Source organism: Phalacrocorax aristotelis, chromosome 5 (genome assembly GCF_949628215.1).
Source record: "Phalacrocorax aristotelis chromosome 5, bGulAri2.1, whole genome shotgun sequence".
NCBI lineage: Eukaryota > Metazoa > Chordata > Aves > Suliformes > Phalacrocoracidae > Phalacrocorax > Phalacrocorax aristotelis.
In genome coordinates, this window is record NC_134280.1 from 11,307,767 (window position 1) to 11,329,776 (window position 22,010).

The window sequence follows — 22,010 nt, forward strand, 5'->3', positions numbered from 1 at the left end:
TGGCGACGCGGCGGTGGGGTAGTCAAGATGGCTACCGAGCGGGGCGGCGGGCGTTTCTGCCCTTATCAGCCGCCGCTGGCTGCTTTTACCGCCGCGCTGCTGCGGCTGCTGCTGCTGCAGCTGCTGCTGCTGCTGCTGCTGGGCTGCGGCCGCGCCGCCGCCCCCTCCCCCTTCTCTTCCTTGTCATGTCACCACCGTGTGCCCAGCAGACAGGAGGTGGGGCCACCGCGGGGGCGCCTCAGACGGCGGCGGGTGCAGGGCGAGGGGTCCCTCGCTCCCCGCTCCTGCTGCGGGGGGAGCGTCGGTCTGTCCCCTGCCTTTGGACTCGGGACGAGGCATGCGGGGTATGGCCCCGGCACCCCTGGGGTGCGGGCGGCGGCGGCGGCGGCGGGCGGGCGCAGGGCGATGTGTGAGGAGAAGGGCGGGATTGGGCTTCGCTTAAAGACAAATAAAAGGAGGCTCCTGGAGGCGAGGGAGCACTCCTCGGTGTGGCTGTCCAGGTGAGCTGCCTAATCCTTGAGCTTGTTCCTTCCCCTGCCAGGTGGTCTATCAAGTTCCTCTGAAGGAAAATCATGTCTTGAAGAGAAGTGTGGATCAACAGCTAAGAATTAAGATTATATATGACAGAAGTGTTGAGGAGTGAGTATAATGTTCTGGTGACTTTTTTCTTTCTCCATATCTGAGAACAGAAATCCTGTTAACTAAAGCTTGTTTGTTTTGTTTTTATTAAATACAGTTTGCTACCTGAGAAAAGACACCTTATAAAGGTATGTCATATTTGCTTCCCTCTTTTGTTTGCATGTATTTTATTATGTGGATGAAGTTAAGCCTTTGCCAATTTAATTAAACTTAATTTAAAAAGTACCATTAATTAAAGGCTTCAAATACCAGCAATAAATATACTTTAGCCAGGGAAACCAAGGCCTTTTGTACAGATTACGCCTCAGCTCCAGATACTTCCTGTGTTCTGTTCAATGTTGTTTGATTGGGTGTTTGCTATATCCTGATGTCCAAAGATTTGGTGAGCAATATGTTTGTAATTTTAAAAGTCTTTTTGGCACCATTAAAAATATCTTAAAATATTTCTCTTGGCTTCTTTTGAGACACTGTGCAAGTAAGGAGTAAAAGAGAGTGCAGCAGTCAGTCTTGAGGATTGCAGAGAGACGGGAGCTCCTGGGGAATTAATTTATCATAGACAGTTCCCAGTGGCCATTAAGTTTAGAGCTGAAATAAATTCAGCCTCTTTGAAGCTGTACATTCAAATTAATACTGGCTCCCGTCTCACTTTGTCATTCCAGTAACAAAATATGGGAATACTGAAACGAATCATTTCCTAAATATATTGGTAACAGTTTGACTTCTTAGGAAGTCTGGATTTCCGCTGTTCTGCTACACCACAGCATCTAGCAAGTTTCATGTAACTTGATAGTTGATGCTTGTAAGGTGACTTATGTCTGCCCTGCTACTGGGTGACTTTTATTTTTGTTCTATTTAGAACAAACTTTTTCCACAAGCTATCTCTTATTTGGAGAAGACTTTTCAAGTGTGCAAATCCACGGGTACTATATTACTAAGCAGGTATGTAAAAGTTTGTTGAAAATCACTTGCTATATTTGATATTTACCATTGTGTTGTACAGCCTTTAAAATAAGAGTAGAATAAGAGCCTAAGAAATGCTCTCCTGAATCACTCTTTGAACCTGTGGGTACTCCCTTAACAACAGGAAGCATTATGTGTTCCAGAGCAGGGTAACTGATAGTTCTCACTGTGGAAGTTATGTTAAATACCTGTACTAAAGTGTCGTTGGGTGCTGTAAGACTATTCTACAGTTTGTTTTTAATTATAAAACAATGCTGACTGTCTTTCATGTTTGATTGAAGGCAGTGTGCAACAAACCAATATATAAGGAGGAAAGCTGACCCTCACAGATACTGCCGAGGAGCCTGCGCAAACCATACAAGATGTGGGCCAGTTGTAGTTCCTGAGAAACATCTCCAGGTAAGCTAAGTCATCGACCTGCTTCTTAACCTTTGGAATATTATTGTTTGTGGAAACTAATAAAAAAGTTAATATCGCTAATTGTGCATAAGTGACGTGTTTGTGGGAGATGTCACGTTTGAGTGGCAAAATAGAACCACTGTAGTTAGTGGGATTTTCTTTAGTTCATGCTGTTGAACCAAAGGTCAAGTAAACCGGACCGTTTACTGTTGTCTAAGCTTGTGTTATAATGAACTGTACTGAGAGAATGAGATTTAAAGCTCGTTAAATTGCTACTAGTCACTTCATTATTCACCTTGGTCAATGAGTTAGACTTTCACAGAATTAATAATAAATTTTCCACTGAACCAGGAGCACGGTGCAGGAAATGCTTCTCACTTGTTTTCTTGCATGAGTTTTTGATCCAACTACAGTATGTGATTACTAGATTTCTTTCTTTCTCTTAGCTTGAAGTTTCAACTACAGTATTAAAAATGTACCAGATTACAAGTGAAATGCAATTGCTACTTATGTATACTGTTTCTGTGAGACACGTGTTTTAATTCATAGGAAAAAAAGGGTGCTAATTTTGGGATATCTAGCTTGGCAGGCCCTCTTCAAAAGCTGCCACCTTCCTGCTGTCTAATAAATAAAAAAAGCTAGTTGTTTGGAAGTCATTCCTTGGCTCTGGTTTTGTTTACTGTCTTCATAGGGAGCTGTCTCATCTTCCACTGTCTTACAATGGAATTTATTCTTGGCTTCAAGCTAATTGAATTTTGTCATGTAAAATTTTGGTCATAGCTTAAGTATTTTAATTATTCCATTTGAACATTGTCAAAGCAATGCAGGGTGTGCAATGAGAGTCAGTGGCACTGCAGACCCACCGGCTTACCTGACCAAGAAGGTGTTCGAGATGCTGACTTTGTACTTTACGTTAGTGCTCTCACTACTGAAAGGTGTGGCCATGAAAATATCATTGCATATGCAGCCTACTGCCAGCTGGAAGCTGAAATGGACAGGCAAGTATTCCTGCTGGTACAAACTCCTTTTTTAATTAAACTTTGGAGGTTTGGGGTTTTTTTTAATTGTTTGAATGTGGAGTTTAATTGTTTGCCTGTTGTATAGTATAGCAAAATAGAAGTTGTTATTAAAATAGACAAGCACTATATTTATGTAAAACCACAAACCAGTCAAGTAGTGCTTAACTTGCAAAGCTGAGGCATTTAATTCAAAGCTAATCCTCTGCTGTTATTGCCTAAATTTTCAGGATCCTGCTTCTGTTGAAGTGAATGTCATAGTTTCACAAATTTAAAGGAGGATGCAAATGGTCCTTACTTAAGTGCCTTTTGTTTCTAGTTCAGTTGGGGTCATTGTAACAGACACTTTGTACCTCTAGCATCTGACGTAAAATTCAGATTTCCTATAGTGTTGTCACTAACACCTCTGCAGAATACCAACTACAGAGATTGATCTCGTCCCACCCCTCCCCATTTCAACAGGAAACTAGTCACTATGTTGTTAACAGACCACCTATTAATGATCAGGGAAGTTGTTGGGAAGGACTTATTTTTGCATTAGTCTCCATTTTCTTTTAAATCTTCTGCCCCTTCAAGTGAATGTGATTTGAATTTTCTAGTATTTTACTGAAAACAATTTAATTTTAAAACTCTTCCAGGCCAATAGCAGGATATGCTAACTTGTGTCCAAATATGATTTCAACGCAAGCTCAGGAATTCATTGGCATGCTGTCTACAGTGAAACATGAGATTATCCATGCACTGGTAAGGGTTGATGTTATAAAAGATGCTTACCTGAAATTTGCACCTGCTTCCTCACATACGTCCAGCTTGTTGCGAGAGACGGATGTTTGGTGGAGGAAAGCTCTTGCTTTGTGTGTTAACCGCCTTGAAGTGCGGTGCTTCGAGTGTATCTGCTGCGGGAGCGATAGCTCGCTTAGCATCTGACTTTGTATGTGAATGTCTTACCAAAGCTTTCCATGCCCTTGGTTTTTAACTTGAAGGGTTTCTCTGCTGGACTGTTTGCATTTTATCGTGATGATGATGGAAAGCCTTTGACAACAAGATACGCAGATGGACTCCCTCCTTTTAATGAAAGGTATTTTATTTTTTTTGACTTCTCAGTACTCCCTTTGAAGGATGTTTTCGCATTGCCTTTTTAGGCTGTATTCTTGCCTGTTGAAAATCCAACTGATTTCTATTATTAGAACACTTTGCCTTTATTATGTGCAAACATTGGGGTGGGGTGGGGTTTTTTTCGGTCTTTCTTTACATTGTCATTGTGTATATTATCCACATATATTACAAACTAAGGCAGGATATCATTTATCAGGAAGCTTGAAGTTAAGCATTAAAATTACCCATGCTTAAATTTCAATGCTTGCTGAACACCTTACGAAATTGAGACTTGTATTTTCTGTGGTCTGTCTAATGTCAGTGCAATTCATTTTTAAGGCATGTATCAGTTAAGTTTTATAGTTATGCAGAACTGACAATATGTGTAATCTGCGTGATTTTTCTGACTTGTTATTGAATGGTTTGTGCTTTTTTCTTCATTTAGTTGATATGGTAGAAATGTAATTCTGAGGATTTTTACTCTTTGGTAATTGTAAATCTTGAGTCCCCAGACATCTTTTTAATAATCTTGCTTTGGCTTACTAAATCAGAGTTGTGTATTTAATGAACACATCTCTTACAAAGGTAAAATGTTGCATAATTAAATTTAAACTTCAGAAAGCATGAGATTATTCATGATTCCGTTTCTTACAGAGATAAATCTTTGCATGGTAGAATGTATTTGTGGGAAAGATTTGTAACTAAAACATTCTCCTTACAGTCTAGGTTTATATCAATGGAGCAATAAAGTTGTTCATAAAGCAGTGAGGTTATGGGACATACGTGGTGGCAAAATGCTGCGCCATGCTGTTTATCTTCTGATAACACCTCGTGTAGTTGTAAGTGTCGATTAACTCAAACTTTTACACTTTGTATGTCTAGGTTACCGTCACGTTCAAGTCAAATGTTTCTTCTTCTTTAAGAAGTAATAAAGTAACATTGGATATCCTTTTCCTGAAATTATGGCCCAAAGACCATGCAATTAAGACTGTATAATTAGTTGAGAACTTGTATCCAATGTAAAGTGGAAAATGATTGACAGAGAGTATGAAATAATTAAATTGACATAGTAAGAGACAATGAAGGGCCTGGCAAGTAAGTTATCAAAGGTTAAGCCAAACCGGTGTTGAATTAGATTCCTTAATCCAACTCTTTAGATGTTTTCCTACGATCTTAGACACCTGGTATTCCTGTTGCCTTAACAGATAGTGTTGTCACTGCGTTTCTTATTTATAAGTTCATCCTATTTTCTACTTTTCTCTTTAAAAGAAGTGTTTTAGTATTTTTCTAATGTTATGGATTAAAAAATAATGCAGTTAACATTTTGTCATGTTTAAAAATAAATTCCTAGGTATTATTGGAAACCGTTCTTGCTTCCCATGCCTCTGACTCTCCCCCCTGCCCACAGCAGAACATATGCTTATGTGCAATGAATTGGTATTGGAAATAAGTTGGTGTTAATCATACTTGGCCACAAATAATCTCTTTGTTGGTCTTAAATCTAACACAGTATATAGAGCAAACTTGGTGTAATTACCCCTGTTTTGAAAGTTGGCCATGCTGGTCAAACTGTTCAGAGCATTAAAGGTGCTCATGGGTAGTGCCACACTGGCAGAGGCTCCTGCCTCTCTGCTCCTGACTGTGAGACCGTAGCATTGTCATGATGCCTCTTAAGATTTCCAAATATTTTGCAGAAAACACCTCCCTGTGCAAAACTAGTTGACATGTACAGCTTCCTAATAGAAAAGCATTTTTTTTGTCTGAAAACGTTTGACAGAGGGAGGATTGTAGTGTTCCTATGTTATTTGGCTTTTTTTAAATATCGTTTTGTGTGTGCATGCTGTTCTCGGCTAATTCTGTTGCTGTTTTGTTCTTGTAAACTTCCATTGTTTATTTCCAGGAGATGAGTAGACAGATTTTGTTAGGCTTGGTGTTGGGGTACTTGCTGGTTTAGTGAGCCTCTGAGTAGAATTGTTTTACATTTTGGAGGAAAACAGGGTAGAAAAAGAAATGCTGAAATACTTTAAAAAGATATTTCTAGAAGATTAGGACTACATAGGGGTATCCGTCTCAATATTTTGAGAGTTGTGTTGAAATGTTGTCTTTCTAGGAAGAAGCTCGAAAACATTTTAATTGTCCAATTCTAGAGGGAATGGAGCTTGAAAATCAAGGTGGCATGGGGACTGAGCTCAATCACTGGGAGAAGAGATTGTTGGAGGTTAGTGCTGGTATTGGGAATGGAGGGGGATGTGGGAATGTCTGATCCCCTGCCTTTATTTTTAAGCTTGTAGTGGAACGTACTGGAGCCTTGAAAAATGCAGGTGTATCAAACCTCATTGAAATATATCACAAACAGTCCTAACCTAGAAATAATAAAATTTCCAATTTCTGGACAAACTTATCTTTTTACCTTCTTGCTAAGTCTCAGAGTGTGAGCTTGAGATAAGCTGATTACTAAAAAACTAAAGGTCTATTACTTTGTCTGCCATTTACCCTTCTGAGAAGGTATGCTCCCTTTTTAGGGGAAAGGGGGTATTCCTTTGAGTCAATTCAACTTTGTCAGCCTCTGCCTCTTATACATCCAATATTTGATTGTTCTGTCTGTTCATTTTCTTGACTTCATCTTTATTCATGTGTTCTGGGGTTACCTTTTGCCATCTCGACTCCAGAACCTCATATGACCAAGGAAACACTTCCTTCTGTCCTGATATTTAAGCTTGTTTTTATTTATAACCTTGTGTTGTGTGATATTTTGGGCAGAGATAACACTTTGTAGTTACTGTTGTATGCAGTGAGGTAAACAAGAAGGGAAATGCTTTAGGACAGGCCTTTTTGTGGCAGTAATCTTGAAAAATGTGTATTTCTTGAGAGTAAAATTGTTAGCTTTTCCAGCTTTTCCGTAACCTTTGGTGTGGGACAATAGTTTAAAGCCAGCTGGAAAGACTGTAATTAGAATGAGGATAATTCTCCTTTTTGCTAATACTATTTAAACCTTAGATAATTACTAGTTTCATTTACACCTTTCCAGAGAAAGTTTATATCTGGAAAGTAACCCATATAGTTTGGTTTTGGTCTTGATCCAACTCTCATTAAGTACTGTAGTGGTAGCAAATTTGGCACTAATAAGTCTGGTGGTAGCTCCTCCTAACCACACTAGTAGAGAGGGAAGGCTGGAAAACTATGTGTTTTGAAGAAATAATAGAAATGAGATGAAGTTCAATAATAGAAGTCCCAGAGTTGTGTAATTAAGGATGAGTGACTTGCTGTGAGCCTGAAGCTTTTCAGTTGGAAATGACTGAGCAGGAAAAAGATGTGGGTGTTACAATTGCAGGTAAGATGATCAGGAAGCTCCAGGGTGACTGGAGTTGCTCTCTGAAGATGGTGTGAACTTGCTTATTTTCAAATGTGGTGGAAAATCCTGCTGCCACTCTAATAAAGCTTCCTTTGCAGTGCTGTATTCCTTTAGTCATGTGCCGTGTGCACCTCCCTCCTGAAAAGCACTACTAGAAATTCTAGGAAAGTTAAAAATCAGTCTTACACAAGACGGTAAGAATGATCTTGGCTTTCAGCTTACCAAAAGGAGACAGAAGGGGGCAGGGTGTGATTGCTCCTCATAAATATGCTAGAAGAAAGAAGAGTTTTATTTTACCTAAAGAGAACCTAGTACGCATTGGTCGTGAATAAAGTCTAGCTGGAATTTGGGATGAGGTTTCTGACTTTTCTAGAATTCTGAAGCTTTGTAGGATGGAGTAGGGGAGGGAGTTGCACTTTTGATTCCTTTTATTAAATGTTGGGATTTGATTGTCAATAGTAAGACGGGAACTTCCAAGAAGACTAGAAATAAAATGCTTTTTCATAGGAAGCATTTTCTTACAATAATTTTCAGTGGCTTGCTAATAGTAACTGGTAACTTTCAGAATGAAGCAATGACTGGATCCCATACGCAGAATCGAGTCTTTTCCAGGATCACCTTAGCGTTAATGGAAGACACGGGGTAAGAATTAATAAGGGCGGGGGGGTGTTGGTTCATTTGTGTTTGGTTTTTTATTTTACTTGATTTGGAATTGATGCACTTGTGCTTCTCCATGTGCAACACAGTAGATAATCAGGCATAATTAGCATTACATTAGACAAGGAGTTATGCTTAGTATGTTGATTTTTCTTCATGTATTCCCAAACCCATTCATTCTTAATCTAGCCTTAAAAAAATGCATTGCAATGCGTTATGCTATTAGTCTGTTTACTTCTTCCCTAATATGTGTCTTCTATCAGTTGCATTCAGTACATATTGATTATTTTTTCAGCTCCTCTTGCGGACAGAAAGCATAAATTGTCTAAAATTTCATCTTTCTATATGCATTCTTCCTTTGCAGATCACGATGCATTACTGTTGAACAAATAAGCAATAAAATTTTCTTTTGGTTCATTGTGACTTGAAAAATAATGACATTGTAATTAATTTTTGTTAGAGGCAGAAAGGGATGCAGTTTCCCTTTTTCTTCATTTGAAGACTTTAAGGCATAATATGAAGTTCTTTGAACTGCTGCTGTTCTATTAATCAGAAAACCAATTTTTGAAGTAACTGTGTTCTCATTTCAAAATACCTTTACAGCTGGTATAAAGCAAATTACAGCATGGCAGAGAAATTAGATTGGGGACGCAATAAAGGCTGTGACTTCGTAATGAAGAGCTGTAAATTCTGGATTGACCAAAAGAGACAAAAGTAAGAATACAGTCTTTTTAACAAAAAAAACAGAGAGGAAACCCTGATGCTTGTTTACATCTGTCCTTCAAATTCAGCTTTGTAAGAAGTAGTACAGGTAGCTACAAATCAACGAGGAATGCTGTCCTGAGTACCTTCAGAATGCCCCCAAGGAGGAGCACACCGAATGCATTAAGAACAGAAGCTTCCCACCCAGTAAATGCAGCGCCAAACATCTTAGGGTGTAGAACACATTTACACTATAAGAGGGCTGTGCTTTTAAGAGGAGGGGTGGTACTTAATCTAAAACTGCTTCCTTTCTTATTTTGTCTCTCTTAATTGGAAATGCATCCTGTGTCATTTTGCATTACTGGATTGTACTTAATGCTCCAGGAAAAGATAGCCATCTTCAAAACAAAGCCTTCCTTGTTTGTTACAGTACTCGTAAATTTCTAGTACACAGCTGCATAGTGGGCCTGTTTTGCTTGTATGTTTTTTTCTTTAAAGTTTACAAAGCAATGTCATTAAAACTAAATAGGTGAGTGCATTGTAACTTTGTTTGCTGGCCTGATATTCTTTAAATTGGAAAAGTCATAACCAGACAAATAACAATAATTAGCCTCCAGAGAAGAAGTTGGTGCTTCTTTGTGTGACTGACCCAGTGTCGGGACAGTGGGAACACGCAGTCTTGGCAGACTGCTTAGTTAAATTATGAAAAGCAGCTAAAGTGATGTAATGTGATTTTTATGCTTTTCTTTTTCTTTTTTTTGAGGAGGCAATTAATCAGTCCATACTGCGACACTTTGAGGAGTAATCCTTTGCAGTTAACCTGCAGACAGGACCAAAGAGCAGTAGCAGTGTGCAACTTGCAGAAGTTTCCAAAGCAGTTACCTCAGGAATATCAGGTATAATGGATCTTACTTTAACAAATAACTGTTTTCATTCTTGTGTTCTGCAGCCAGGTGATTATATTTTTTTCAGTTTTTTTTTTCCTTCTGAAACAGAAGTAGACAAGAGTAAATATTGTGAAAAATGTCTGCTTAGTTTGTTATAAGGAGTCTGGAGGCTGAAAACAAGCCTTGCGATCTTAATAAAACAATAAGGATGTTGCTTAGCCATCTAACTGCATATCAGATGGAAACATTGCTGTGTAACAGAAGTCTCCCAGAATGTTTTGTCTGAGGTATTTTTTCACCCAGCCTGCTGCCTTGTGTTACTGCATGCTAAGAAATTTGCTCTGTTTCGTCCCAGAGAATATTGTGATTGCAAAGGGGGGAGCCAGGGGAAGGGGTGGGAAGTGATACATGCAAATGTGAAAATCTCCGCATTATTTAAGTGTTCTTAAATACTTCTGGCTCATCTGGTTCATGGGTGTTGTAAGTTGCTGTTAATAGTGTTCCTGAGTAGTTATAGCTGATGTTCTTATAGAACCAGTCACTACAGCTGTTTTGAAAAACAGTTGTACGCTTGTCTCTTCGCAAACTGGTTCACCACCTATTTTGTCTTACAGTATTTTGACAATCTTACTGGAGTACCAGCAGAAGACTTGCCTTATTATGGTGGCTCAGTAGAAATTGCTGACTATTGTCCTTTTAGTCAAGAATTCAGCTGGCATTTAAGTGGTGAATTTCAACGCAGCTCGGACTGTAGAATAACTGAAAACCAACCAGGTCAGTTTCCAGGACTTCAGTATGGTATTTAAGAGACTATATTTGTTAATCTGCTATATATGCAAACTAATTGGATGTAAAATTAGTTTTACACTCTAGCTGTGTAAAAGCTGTGCTGGGGTGAGAACCACAGCACAACTACCTTGTACACCTTGTAGGGAGCAAACACATCTAATACAAGAATTGCATAAGAGCTGAACAGAAATTAACCCCAAATGATCCAAATATGTGACAAAGGGTAGGAGTGGGTCGGTTGGTTCTGTTTTTTGAGTCTATGGAAAATAATTCCGCTTTCCACCTTTGCAGGTTTTTTGTTCAAGGCAAGGAGCTTTGCAAATTACAGAACATGGGCTTGTCTCTTGCGGTAGTGCATGAACATTCAAAATTGCAGATCTTCAGAATGCTGTAGGATATCGCCTGTCTGTGCAGTTGCCTCAAAAACAAACAAAAATACCCTCTGCCCTCAAGCCAGCAATCACAGCTGGCACTTCCTGGGGGCAAACCCACATAGCTCTGATGAGAAGTGCTTGCTCCTTCCTCTCTTTCTTTTTTTTTTTTTTTCTTTTTTTTTTTTTTTAAAAAAAAATCTTGGTTTTCTTTCCACTTCGTATTCGAGGCATTATAATTCCCAAACAGATAATGATTAACAGTCAAGGATCCCAAAAGTAAACCTTGAATTGTGTGCGGAGATATTGACTACTTACAGTATATTAAGTTGGTGTGGACTTTCTGTTCCCCCAGTAATCTGCAAGTCAGTATATTGTTTCTACCTTAGATCCTACCAAAAACTATGGTGCAGAGAAATATGGACCAAACTCTGTCTGTCTTATTCAGAAATCTGCTTTTGTCATGGAACAGTGCAGGAGGAAACTCAGTTACCCTGACTGGGGTAGTGGATGTTATCAAGTAAGTATGTGTTGGGGTTTTAGCCTTATTTTTTTTTTAAATAACATTAAAGGGAAAAGTCAGGCGTAAAATGTAGGCTATGACTGTTAGAGCTTTGCACCTGGACATTACTTGATCTTCTCTGCCTTAAATCACTAGATTATATGACATGCTTTGAAAATAAATACTTCCCAACCGTAAGCCTGTAGTTTAGATCACGCATCAAGTTAAGTGTGTGACCACTGGGATGGCTTGTGTGTGTTACTTCCAGCCTTGCTAGGGACTTCATCTGGCTTACCCCGTGACGCTTTCTCCACAGCTAAGTAGGAATACTTCGTAATCTTCTGTTGTGGAAGCTTAATGTTAATTAGTCACTCTGGTTTTTCAAAGGTGGAAAGCATTGTGCACATGTCACTTATTTTTCATTATTCTCCTTTTCTTCAGGACTGTCTCACTAAAGGTGTCACTTTCAACAACAGCACGACTGACTCTTCTTTTTTTAAAAAGTAGTCATTAGCAGAAGCCGAATTTTACTTGTTCTCAGTTGGTGATCTGCATATTGCACGGAAAGAGTACAGTCAGTGCTTTAAAGCATTCTTGAACCAAATATTTGCTCTGTATGCATTAATATAATAGTTAATCTGTGCGCTAATATCAGGTGTTTACTGAAAGAGCCTCCAAACCCCAAAACACTTTTCTGATAAATCGTAATACAGACTTGACTTTCTTTCTTTTATTTTAAGGTTTCTTGTTCTCCACAAGGGCTGCATGTTTGGGTCAAGGACACTGCGTACTTGTGCAGCCGCTCGGGTCAGGTCTTAACTGTGAGCATTCAGATGAATGGCTGGATACACATTGGGAATCTGATCTGCCCAGCCTGTTCAGACTTCTGTGACTCCTGTCCCCCAGAGCGGGATCCTCCAGCTTCTAACGTAACAAGAGGTGCACCAGTTGGTAGGTTGCTTTATTTGCTGAAGTGGAACTTAAATATCTAAAAACTCTGAAGATTTGTGTCAGCTCTGACTGTCGGGGAACAGGAAAGGAGAGCCGTAGCTTGGCTATTCTAAGATCCTAGGCGTAAGAGTTAGAGGAGGGCAAAGCTGCCCTGCTTTTTGTGTCTGTGCAGTCATGCAGGACGGTAACTAACATAGGAGAAACATGTCTGAAATGTAACTACTTCATGTCATGTCTTCTCCTGGTAATCGTCCAAGAAATCTAGCTTTAGGCTGGCAACTTACCGGAAAACCTGATCTGTGTTTTGAAGGCCGTATCATTATTATAACCTTCAAAATTATCACCTTGGTAAAAAGTGAGTTCTCACTTGTATAACTTCCCATTGACAATATTAATGTTGTAATCCAGAACGTGAAGGATAGGTGTCAGTTTGTTATTTGAGGGCGGGGAAAAAAAGCTTAATTCAGTGACTACCAGTTAATGTTTTGTCAAGAGCATATGGCTTTCTAAAAAGCCAGTCGATAGAACAGTCTTAACAGTATTTTGCACTAGTGGCTTATTTTTAAGCCTTTAACCAATTCAGTGGTTGTATGTGCTGTCTCTACTGCAGCTATCAAGGGAAAAATAAACCTGTTTGTTTTACTTGCACACTCAATTCTTTTTTCAAAGCGGTGCACTTGGATTTGTGTGTACCGTTTCAAATACTTTTATTCCATCTCAGAGATGGCACCGTTTCTGTGGTTGATTGAATGCATCCTATAGGTTAGATTTTAGAATGAGAAAGCTGTAACCTAGGAGATTCACATCTTCTAGCATCTATTTGAATTCATGCTTGCTGTTTCTCGTGTGTGTGTGTGTATAAAAAGGTTTTTATCTGCACGTTTACATTTGTGTCCATGGTTTTCTTAAGCCTTGTGGCTGTGCAATTACCTACCATACAGACGAACCCCCTGATGCACGTGTTTGGTGTTCTCCCTCCCTTTCTTCCCTCTCCCTCCTTCAGCTTGGTGCGTTGTCGCTTGGATTTTTATATTACTTACAGCCATACAGATCACAAGTATTCGTAAAACAGTCTTTCGAGGGTCTGTGGTTTTGAAATGCTGCTTCTCCCTCGTCATGCCATAGGGAGCTTCCTTTTCTTGCAGTACTGATAAATTTTTCTCATTTGCTCTCCTAACTGCTATCAGTGAAGGAATGCAGAAATGTAGTTAATTGTAAGGGGAATAATCATATTGGTTGGTTGGTTTGAATTCCTAGCTGTGAAAGCTGGAGTAAATCAGTGCAGATTACTGCAGATATGTTTTTCGTCTTTTGTGCTTATTAGTGTTCTCTTTGTTATTTTGGATTCTCTTTAAATATAAAATTTATAAGCTTTCTGGTGTTTTGTTTTTTATTTTAGACTTATGTTCCTGCTCGTCTAGCCTGGCTGTAACCCTTTGGCTATTGATGGCTAACGTAATTCCCCTACTAACAGGATTATTTCTCTGCGCTTAGTTAACCATGGGGCAAGAAGATGTTCTGAGATGATAAGCCTTCATGTTGCACTCCTTATTGTGGAGCACAGAGGTTTTTGTCTCTGCAGGTAGCCGTCTTCTGCTGAACCTCGTCTCTCCTGGCAAGTATCGGTGCAGACAGTAGACAGGGTGGTACTGACAAAAGCAGCCAGAGTTTGAGAGGAGGAAAACTTACCTTGTCATCTCAATAAGTGCCAGTATTTTCCTGAACTGCAACCTTTGATTTTTTTTTTTTCTTCTTGACGCAGTAACAAGATATGCTATACCAACCACTAGACTACCTGGCAACTCGTCAAGATTTGAAATGAGAACTCGTCTGTAATAGAACTGAGGGTTGTTGGTTCTTTTTTTTTTCTTATGGCCTCTGTGTGACTGGTAGCAAAGCATCCTCAAACTGGAAATATACCTCAGTGGTTTAGTCAAAAGCCATGTAAAAATCAGTTGTCATCACTGCTAATAACCCAGGCCTAAACAGGTGTGGGAATTTTCATGTTTGTTTTGTCAATTCTTACAATTTATGGGGGGGAAGAAATAATTAATGGGATAGACCAGTGGGTGGCAGCTGTCTCCACAGCTGGATTCTGCAGCTTTGAGGCTTCTCAGAATTCATACTAGCTTGCAGTAAAGCAGCTAATTCTTGGGGTTCACTTAAACCTTCCCACATGCACAAAGTGGAATTTCAGATTGGTAGCTAAGACAACTGTCTAGAAACCCTGTTCTCATTTAGCACGTGCCAGTTCTACTGTGAAACTTAAGACATCAAATGTTTGAATATTCTCAGTGTAATTTTCTAGGCAAATGCATTTCAGTACTGACAGCCAGTCTGTAAAATTGGGATAGGTTTTCTGATTATTTCTGATTTTGCTGGTTTGTTTCATAAATAATGGCATTATTTTTTAAATACTATGAACATAAATGCAGCTGTTCTCACTTTTTATTGAAGGGCAAACCAGTAGTGATGGCAGCTATGATCTTACAGGACCATATTGACTTCTATAGACCAAAAACTATATTGAATGTGTAAAGAGAAGTCTAATCTGTCTTCCTCCCCCCACCCCCCCACTTTCTCTTGGACATATAAATACTATGGATTATTTGAGTATTTGTAATAAGTTGAGAATCAGACATTTAGAACCACATGAGAGCACACCTTGGTACTAAATCAATCACTTGAAGGACAAAATACGTAAGAGGAAGGAAGTGAGCAAAATCTGCCTGGCTAAGGACAGCTGCTGTGTGGGACGCTTGTAAGGATGCTTTTATTCATTTCTGACTCTATAATGTGGTACGAATAATCCCATTCAGAGTAAAAGAAACCCTTATGTGGTCCAATCCGTTGGCTGTCCTGTTTGGATAGTTTTCATTCTTGGAAAATTGTTAAACTTGAGGGAGCAGACGTGCCCAGTGCACTAAAAAATGCACAAAGATGATGCTACTCTGCTTCTTGAATGTGCTGTGATGTTAGAATTGTCAGTGAGTAGACCCCTTTCTAAAATGAAAGGTAGGGGATTGGAAGGGGTATGGAGTAAAACTTATTTAGCTACAACTAAACTTGTTTATAATAGGACTTCCATTGTTACTGTAAGAAAATCTTTGTGCCTACTGAACTTGTTGCGGTTCTTTATTTAAAGAAACTCTTAAGACACTGCTGAGGTGAGCAAGCTGCAACCTAAAACTGTCTGAAGGCACCACAGTTGAGAGAGTACCTTGCACTGGGCTATTCCCCCTTCTTAACTGCAGGTTAAGTTTGCTTTGAATTATACAAGGCCTAGGCTAGCCTTAAATAGGTGTTTCTGAGAAGCAATACAAATTAGGAATCAAATGCTTTAAGTGTGTGCAAGTTTGAATTAAGAAACACTCAGATTACTAAATGAACACCGATTATTTTAATATATGCACAATCAACAGTCGGTGTAAATTGATTCCTTGAAAACAGAAAGGTTTGAGAATATATCTTAGGTCCCAGAGGTTGATATTGTATTTTTTGTCTGTTGTGCAATAATACAGTTTAAATGGTATCACTCAACAACAATGCTTTTGATACTTGAAAAGAAATGATTGGTTATTTTTTCTTACTGTGAAATATTTGCACTGTCTGAACTTTCTGGTTAACTTTATAACTGTTAAACTTTTTTACTGGTGTTAATTTATTGTGTTTGGTATTTGATATGCTAGTCTCCTGCCTGTGTAAGTGTGAAATTTGTCATATTTAATTGAATATTTTTATCTTCTACAGAGTTGTTTATCTCGAGGGCTTTTCTGCTTTTATCCTCTCTTCCTGATAATTAACTGGAAGATGGCTTAAAAAGTCGATGCTTACCTACTTCTGAATTGTATGCATTAATTAAAGAATGAGGCCGCAGTGCGTTGTACATAGAGGAAAATACGTCTGTCTCCTGTCAGAGCTCTTGTGGTCAGATTCAACAGTACCTGCTGGGTAGCTGCATCAGTGAATCCAGTGAAGTAAAACTGTCACTGCCTTAATAATCTGAGATTTCAGTCGTAATTTCTCTTGACGTGCAGCCCGTCAACTGGCTGCCAGCTGCAGAACTGGACGTGATTTTGGGGTGCCGGGAGGGGTACTTCAGCTGTAGCCATGTTGGAACTGCCAAGGCCAAGAAACGTGGCAAGTTCAATTTAAAGTGAGAAGGAATTGGTGACTGTCAAAAGGAATATTTGAGTAAAGCTGACTACCTCAGTTCTGTTTGAGTTAAGCTTCTAGCCTGATGTGAACTTCCACGTCTTAAGATGAATTAAGTAAAAACATGTCTTGGGTGTTTAAGAGCAAAATAAAGGCAGTAGGAAGCATAAGCCATTTTTCAGTGTAGAACACAGCTGAAATTGTAGCTTAAACCAATCAGTTACATAGCCTTAAGTGCAGCTTCCCCTGTAAAAGTGGGTATTGGTTTTAAATAAATACAGAGTTTGCAGGCAGCTACTTTAGGTGTCCTGACCATATTGTGGCAAGTCCATCCTACTGCATCTCTTACGTGTGAAAACGTTGAAATACAGCCCAAAACAAGGCTCTGTGTTTTCGCCAGAGTAGAGAGGGCAGCAGGAGCCCTGGAAATAGTGCTGAGAAATGTATTAGCTTGTCTGTAGCAGAAACATTTTTGGTACATAATGTCCACAGTTTTATTTTTTTTAAAAACATTCCATGTTTGCTTGTGGAATTGTGGAAGTAAATTAGTCTTGTGGTCTCTTTTTTTTTTTTTTTTCCTTACCCCTGTAGTTCAAATCTGTAGCATTTCAACTAGAAGTCAAGGCAAGTCATTCCTCAGGAACGTGTTTTTCTAGTGTTTCAGACGATTACAAGGAGGAAGGGTGGCTTTTGGCTGGAGGTAGGCAGCACGTAAAATTACATTGAAAAGCAGGCAATTCATTCCTCTTGAAATGAGTTGAGGTCTTGGGAGAGTGTCAGGGCCTTGGATGTAGGTTAATTACCAAAAGAGAATTTCGACCCTTGCTAATTGACTGTCAGTCGAGTGCAGCTCACTCTTCCTGCAGAGCACTAGTAAATGGGAAGACTGATGTCACTTAAGGCCGGAGATATCCGCAGTCCCTTCCAAGGGCCAGTTGTTTTTAGATCTTCCTGTCCTGCAAATCTTTCTGCTCCAATATATTTCAGTAGAGAGGGAGGCATATGTCCTTTCCTCCCCGTGTTTCCTCCGAGTGACTTCCAGCCGGCTGAGCAGGTCAAGGTCTTTCCCCTGCAAGACTTACTAGCCAGCTTTTGCTTGGCTGAACGCGTGGGTGCCTGCTTGCATCTAACGTTTTTCAGGATTTGGGTCTATTTGTATATTAAATAATGTGATCTTACACTAACAGACTTCCAAAGTGCAAATGTTGCCTTTTTAATGTGAAGCTTACCTTGGAGATTACACAACTGTTTTGAGAGAACTGGCTGACCTTGAACATGTCTCCTATTTTGGTACAGAATGTAAATATAGAACAAACTATTTTACATAGATTTTGACTGGATTGAGATACAAGGGCTAATTTTTGTTATTTTTGGAGTAAAAATTTCCTTATTGTGTTTTAAAAAAAGTATGTCATACAAAAGAAAAAATTGTTCATCAATAAACTGTCTGTAGAAAATTGATTCTTCTTATCCTTTTCTTTGAGAGCGGACATTTAACTGCAAGAATAAGCACAATAAAGGACCAACCATCATTACAGCAGCCATTTATTTTGTGAGAGTTTTGAAAAAATGAAACTACATCAAGTCTGCATGTTGATCACTTTATTAAACTGTTGCTTGATACACTTTGAATGTAAAATATTCTGTATTATTATCAGCTCATACATCAGAGGTTTGGCCTGCCGGTGAAGTAAGGAGGTTCCTGAATTCTGTATCCCATCCTCATGTATTTAATACTTAAAAATTTTGCAATATTTAAGTCTCATTTTCCACCTGAACTGGAAGATCATAATTTCCTGTTTTGTGTAAAGGATTTGGCCACATGGTTCCCATTTCAGCTGGAGGAATGCTGGCATTGCCCTGCGGAGCCCTGGGCTGGGACCAGACTCCGAGCTGGAGGAGCTGAATTTACCTTCACTGCGGTTCAGCAGGGAGCAGGGATGCTGCAGCTGCTGTTTCTGGTACCCGAGCCAGCTTTGCTAGCGGTGAGGCTGAGATCTTTACATATAATTACAATACATCTTTATGTATATAACTCTGGTAAATGTGAAAGATGTAACAACATTTCTCTAAAATGCAGAGTGGAGATGATTTCATAATCTAGCTTTTTTGTTTTCTCCCCCCAAGCAAAATTCAGCAAATACAGAGAGAGGTTAAAAAAAACCCACTTGCCTTCCTCTCTGCTATTTTGGAAAATGAAATAAAGCAAAGCAACAGTAGGTTATTCTTCCTTTTTGTTTGCCTTGTCTCTAACCAGGAGTCTTTCAAAAGGGTATTAAAGCTTATAAAATGTGCCACTGTTCTCTTTATAGATGGCTTTAACCCTGAAAAACATCAGGTGTGTAAAGTTACCCAAATACAGCTATAAGGTTTAAAAACTTCTATGTTTCTAAAATTAACATCATTGGTAGCAAAATAAAAAAAGCTGGTCTATGGACCAGTTTGTGTTTAAAATTCAGAAGTAGATATCTGTCTTCCGGAGCGTGAGATGCGTTTCTTAAGCTACAGCAGTATCAGGGCATTAGTCTGTAGCCTGGAAAGGTGGGGAGGAGCTGCACTGGTGTCGGTCCTGGGGAGTTAAAATGCAGCAGGGTTTCAAATGCAATTTTACAGGATTTCTGTGCGTCTGTAGCGGTCATTTTCATGTATAAAAAGTCAAGTATCACAGAGGGTTTTTCACTGTTGTTACGTCCTAAAAATAACGGCATTGCACAAGCTGCAAGCTGTCGTGCGTACATCCTCCTTGTGAGCTTCCAGTTCTCCCCTCTCCGCTAGTACCGATTAACGACTACAACTTGCTGAGAAATCCTGACGGTAGCATAAATGTATTTGGTTATTCCCAATTTTTTTTCTGTATTTCAATGGAATACAATAAGTTTAACGAAGGTCAGACTACTACTGAGGATTCCAAAGTGTCCTGAATTTGAAACGAACACCACCGCTCCCCAAAATCCCCTTCTTTCTCCTTTCCCTGCCCCTTAAACCTGCTGAACATTCATGTGTGTCCGAGCACAGTGTCAGTACCTATTTCTCCAAAGAGGCTTACACTGGGAAATGAAATGAGGGAGGGACTAAACATCACAAAATACAAAATGTTATTTATGTTTGAGGGGAGTTATGGAAACCCAACATTTGCCCATGTGATTGTGTCTTATTGCTGTCAGACTTTTTTTTTTTTACTATAATTAGTCTGGATGAGTTATTCAATTTTTCTGCATCTTGTGCTGTTCTGTAAATAATATTAGTATGCAAAATGTTGAGGTCCATGTGAGTTAGATTGAGGTCTTGTTATGGAACTTACAAGGGGAACAGTTTTCAATCAGTAAGAAAGTAATTCTAGGGAGATGCCCACATTACTAACTCAAATTGAATACCGTTACATTTTACATTCATTTCCTTGGGTGTAATGTTGAAATTGAAGGCAGGTTTTTTATCCCCAGAATGAGGATACTGAAATACATTCTTTCTTGCTTTTACAGCAAGCGTTGTCACACAACTTGTTTCTCTGCTTTATTTGCTGTGGAGTGGACAGAAGTCCTGGGAAGATGAGAACGTGACCAGGTGAGTACAGCGGATCTCTAAATGTGCTCTGGGTGGTTCTGCAGGCACGTGATGAAATCCTGGATTGACTGACCCTCGTAGCAGATCTTGTAGACAGTTGTAAATAATGGAAACCTAAAAGAAGTGCGTAGCAATGAAAAGTTTTTAAAGTTTATATAAACATTTCCATTCTGTTTAGAATGGAAAAAATATGGGGTTTTAATTGTTATTACATTAAAAGGAAAGTGGAAAATTTTTCTTTCTCTACAATATAATTTTAACTTGGATGTGGCTTTACTGGAAGCTATATAGGGCAATTAAGAGGAGCTAGGGGCAATTTTTGAGGGTGACAGCAGAGAAGAGCTGTTTTGGAGACAAAACTCCTATCCAGTATTTTTTATTTACAAAAAACCTTGAATTGCATATCCTTTTTTTCCTCCTGTGTGCAAAATGCATATATTATTTGCATTCATTGCTGATCTCTCAAAGACGAAAAAGAATGACAATGTCTAATGATTTTCTTTCCCTGGCGTAAAGGGTTCTTTTTCTTCTGCAAGCTGTCTTAGCCATTATGTGGTAAAAAATGAGTCCACTGAATGACTTGGAGCTGAGTGTGTTACTAAATACAATTATAGGGTACTTAATTAGATCAAATTTTGATTCTGTGATTCACATCCTGTCAAAATGAGCTTTTCTTTTCTCATTTTTGAAAGATAATGCCACTCAAATCTGCGATATCTGCTATAATTTTAATAAGATTTTTTAAAAAGTATTCATTTAGTGGTGTTTGACCGCTCAGTACTCCTGATGTACAAGAGGGAATGGGATGGAGGGAAGTTTAGCTTTCCTATTGTGTGAGACAAAGGTTTCACATTATAAATAATCATAATTCATCCCAAACGATTAGAAGTACTTTTTATCTCAGCATTATTTGTGGTGCTAAAGCATTGATATAGGTGCATATTACCTATTCAATGTGTATAAATTTTTTTTGCTTAGGAGTGCGCTCCTGAATTTTGTACTGAGATAACCTCGTTAGGGTTTGCACCGAGAGCAGTATTGCTGCAAGCTGTGACAGTGATATACTGAGAACAAGAAACCCTTTGACCTACAGCTCGTGTTTGTGAGCTCACTCTGTGTATGGCCTTCACTCTTGTTTAGGGGGACAGGGATGCCTGGATAGCTCCTTTGGATTATTGTTTTTCTTGTATGTCTGTGGCTTGTTTCTTCTAATGCTGTTTAGCCTTCATCCTATTCTACTGACCATGGCAATGAGGAGTCAGGTGCAGTGAGCTCTAACGGTGGCCCAGGATGCAGAAAGCAGTTGTTGCAGAAATTAACAAGATAATTAAACACAACTACCTTAAGGACATTATGAATCACTCACAATTTTTTTGTTGATCAGTTGATTTTTTTAAATCAGAACACTTACTTATCGAGCATATTTTTCTGTTTCAGAATCTTGAAGACTTCGGCTGAGGTCTGAGGACCTTGCAGCTTTTGTCCGTTCAGCATCTCATTTTCCAGTTCCTCAATGGACTAGAAAAGAGGAGACTGATTACTTGAATCAGGGGATACTGCTGCGATACCAGCAGTTAGCAAGAAGGTAAACAGCAAATGATGCTTTTGTAAAACACAGGAGGATTTCTTTATGTGTTAGTGTAAAATATTTCAAAACCCTCCTTACTTTTCCTGTGCGAGCAAAGGCTTCTGCTACTCTTCTGTTGCGTCCCCCATAGCAGGTAGTGATCAGATCAGCGACCCCGCAGCTTTCCAGAAAAGTGGCTATTGATACTGGTCCCCTGCAGAACATCTTGGCAAAGGCCACCATTTCCATAAGGCCCAAGCGTATAACTGCTGCCTTTGTATTATCACCGAAATCCAGTCCATCGCAGAAGCCGGCTCCCACGGCTACGATGTTCTGAAAGAGGTTTAATGTGAAATATAGAGGAGGAAAAGAGACAGTCAGGCAAGAGGTGTGGTTCGTCAGTGTGC

General features: G+C 39.2%; 2 protein-coding genes across 4 annotated transcripts in view; one reads left to right on the plus strand and one right to left on the minus strand.

Annotated features, from left to right (window-relative positions):
• LMLN (leishmanolysin like peptidase) lies at nucleotides 1-19,418 on the plus strand. Of its 3 annotated transcripts, none has more exons than XM_075092973.1 (17): nucleotides 1-216; nucleotides 542-639; nucleotides 737-767; nucleotides 1,496-1,578; nucleotides 1,881-1,998; nucleotides 2,818-2,996; nucleotides 3,653-3,758; nucleotides 3,998-4,092; nucleotides 4,831-4,948; nucleotides 6,220-6,327; nucleotides 8,027-8,103; nucleotides 8,722-8,832; nucleotides 9,584-9,716; nucleotides 10,322-10,481; nucleotides 11,257-11,387; nucleotides 12,110-12,320; nucleotides 13,720-19,418. In XM_075092973.1, exons 1-17 carry the CDS (start codon nucleotides 28-30, stop codon nucleotides 13,812-13,814), a joined length of 2,043 nt encoding a protein of 680 aa, XP_074949074.1. In that variant the 5' UTR covers nucleotides 1-27; the 3' UTR covers nucleotides 13,815-19,418. The 3 variants fall into 3 exon arrangements, with proteins under 3 accessions (XP_074949074.1, XP_074949075.1, XP_074949076.1); XM_075092974.1 differs by having other exon boundaries at nucleotides 14,083-19,418; XM_075092975.1 differs by lacking the exon at nucleotides 13,720-19,418 and having other exon boundaries at nucleotides 11,316-11,387.
• LOC142057272 (glycerol-3-phosphate dehydrogenase [NAD(+)], cytoplasmic-like) overlaps nucleotides 18,063-22,010 on the minus strand; it is a 15,856-nt gene continuing 11,908 nt past the window's right edge. Inside the window, exons 6-8 of the mRNA XM_075092978.1 lie at nucleotides 21,703-21,936; nucleotides 21,448-21,554; nucleotides 18,063-20,150 (exon numbers count right to left, since the gene is read on the minus strand). Coding sequence (XP_074949079.1) covers nucleotides 20,054-20,150; nucleotides 21,448-21,554; nucleotides 21,703-21,936 — 438 coding nt within the window. The 3' untranslated portion in view covers nucleotides 18,063-20,053. The remainder of the gene's footprint in view (nucleotides 20,151-21,447; nucleotides 21,555-21,702; nucleotides 21,937-22,010) is intronic.

What these genes read in the sequence shown, in the direction of transcription:
- LMLN (XM_075092973.1), top strand. Translation starts at nt 28, where the DNA reads ATGGCTACCGAGCGGGGCGGCGGGCGTTTCTGCCCTTATCAGCCGCCG. An exon ending in TTCCTGAGAAACATCTCCAG is followed by an intron (nt 1,999 to 2,817) that starts GTAAGCTAAGTC and finishes ACATTGTCAAAG; the next exon opens with CAATGCAGGGTGTGCAATGA. An exon ending in CTCCCTCCTTTTAATGAAAG is followed by an intron (nt 4,093 to 4,830) that starts GTATTTTATTTT and finishes TTCTCCTTACAG; the next exon opens with TCTAGGTTTATATCAATGGA.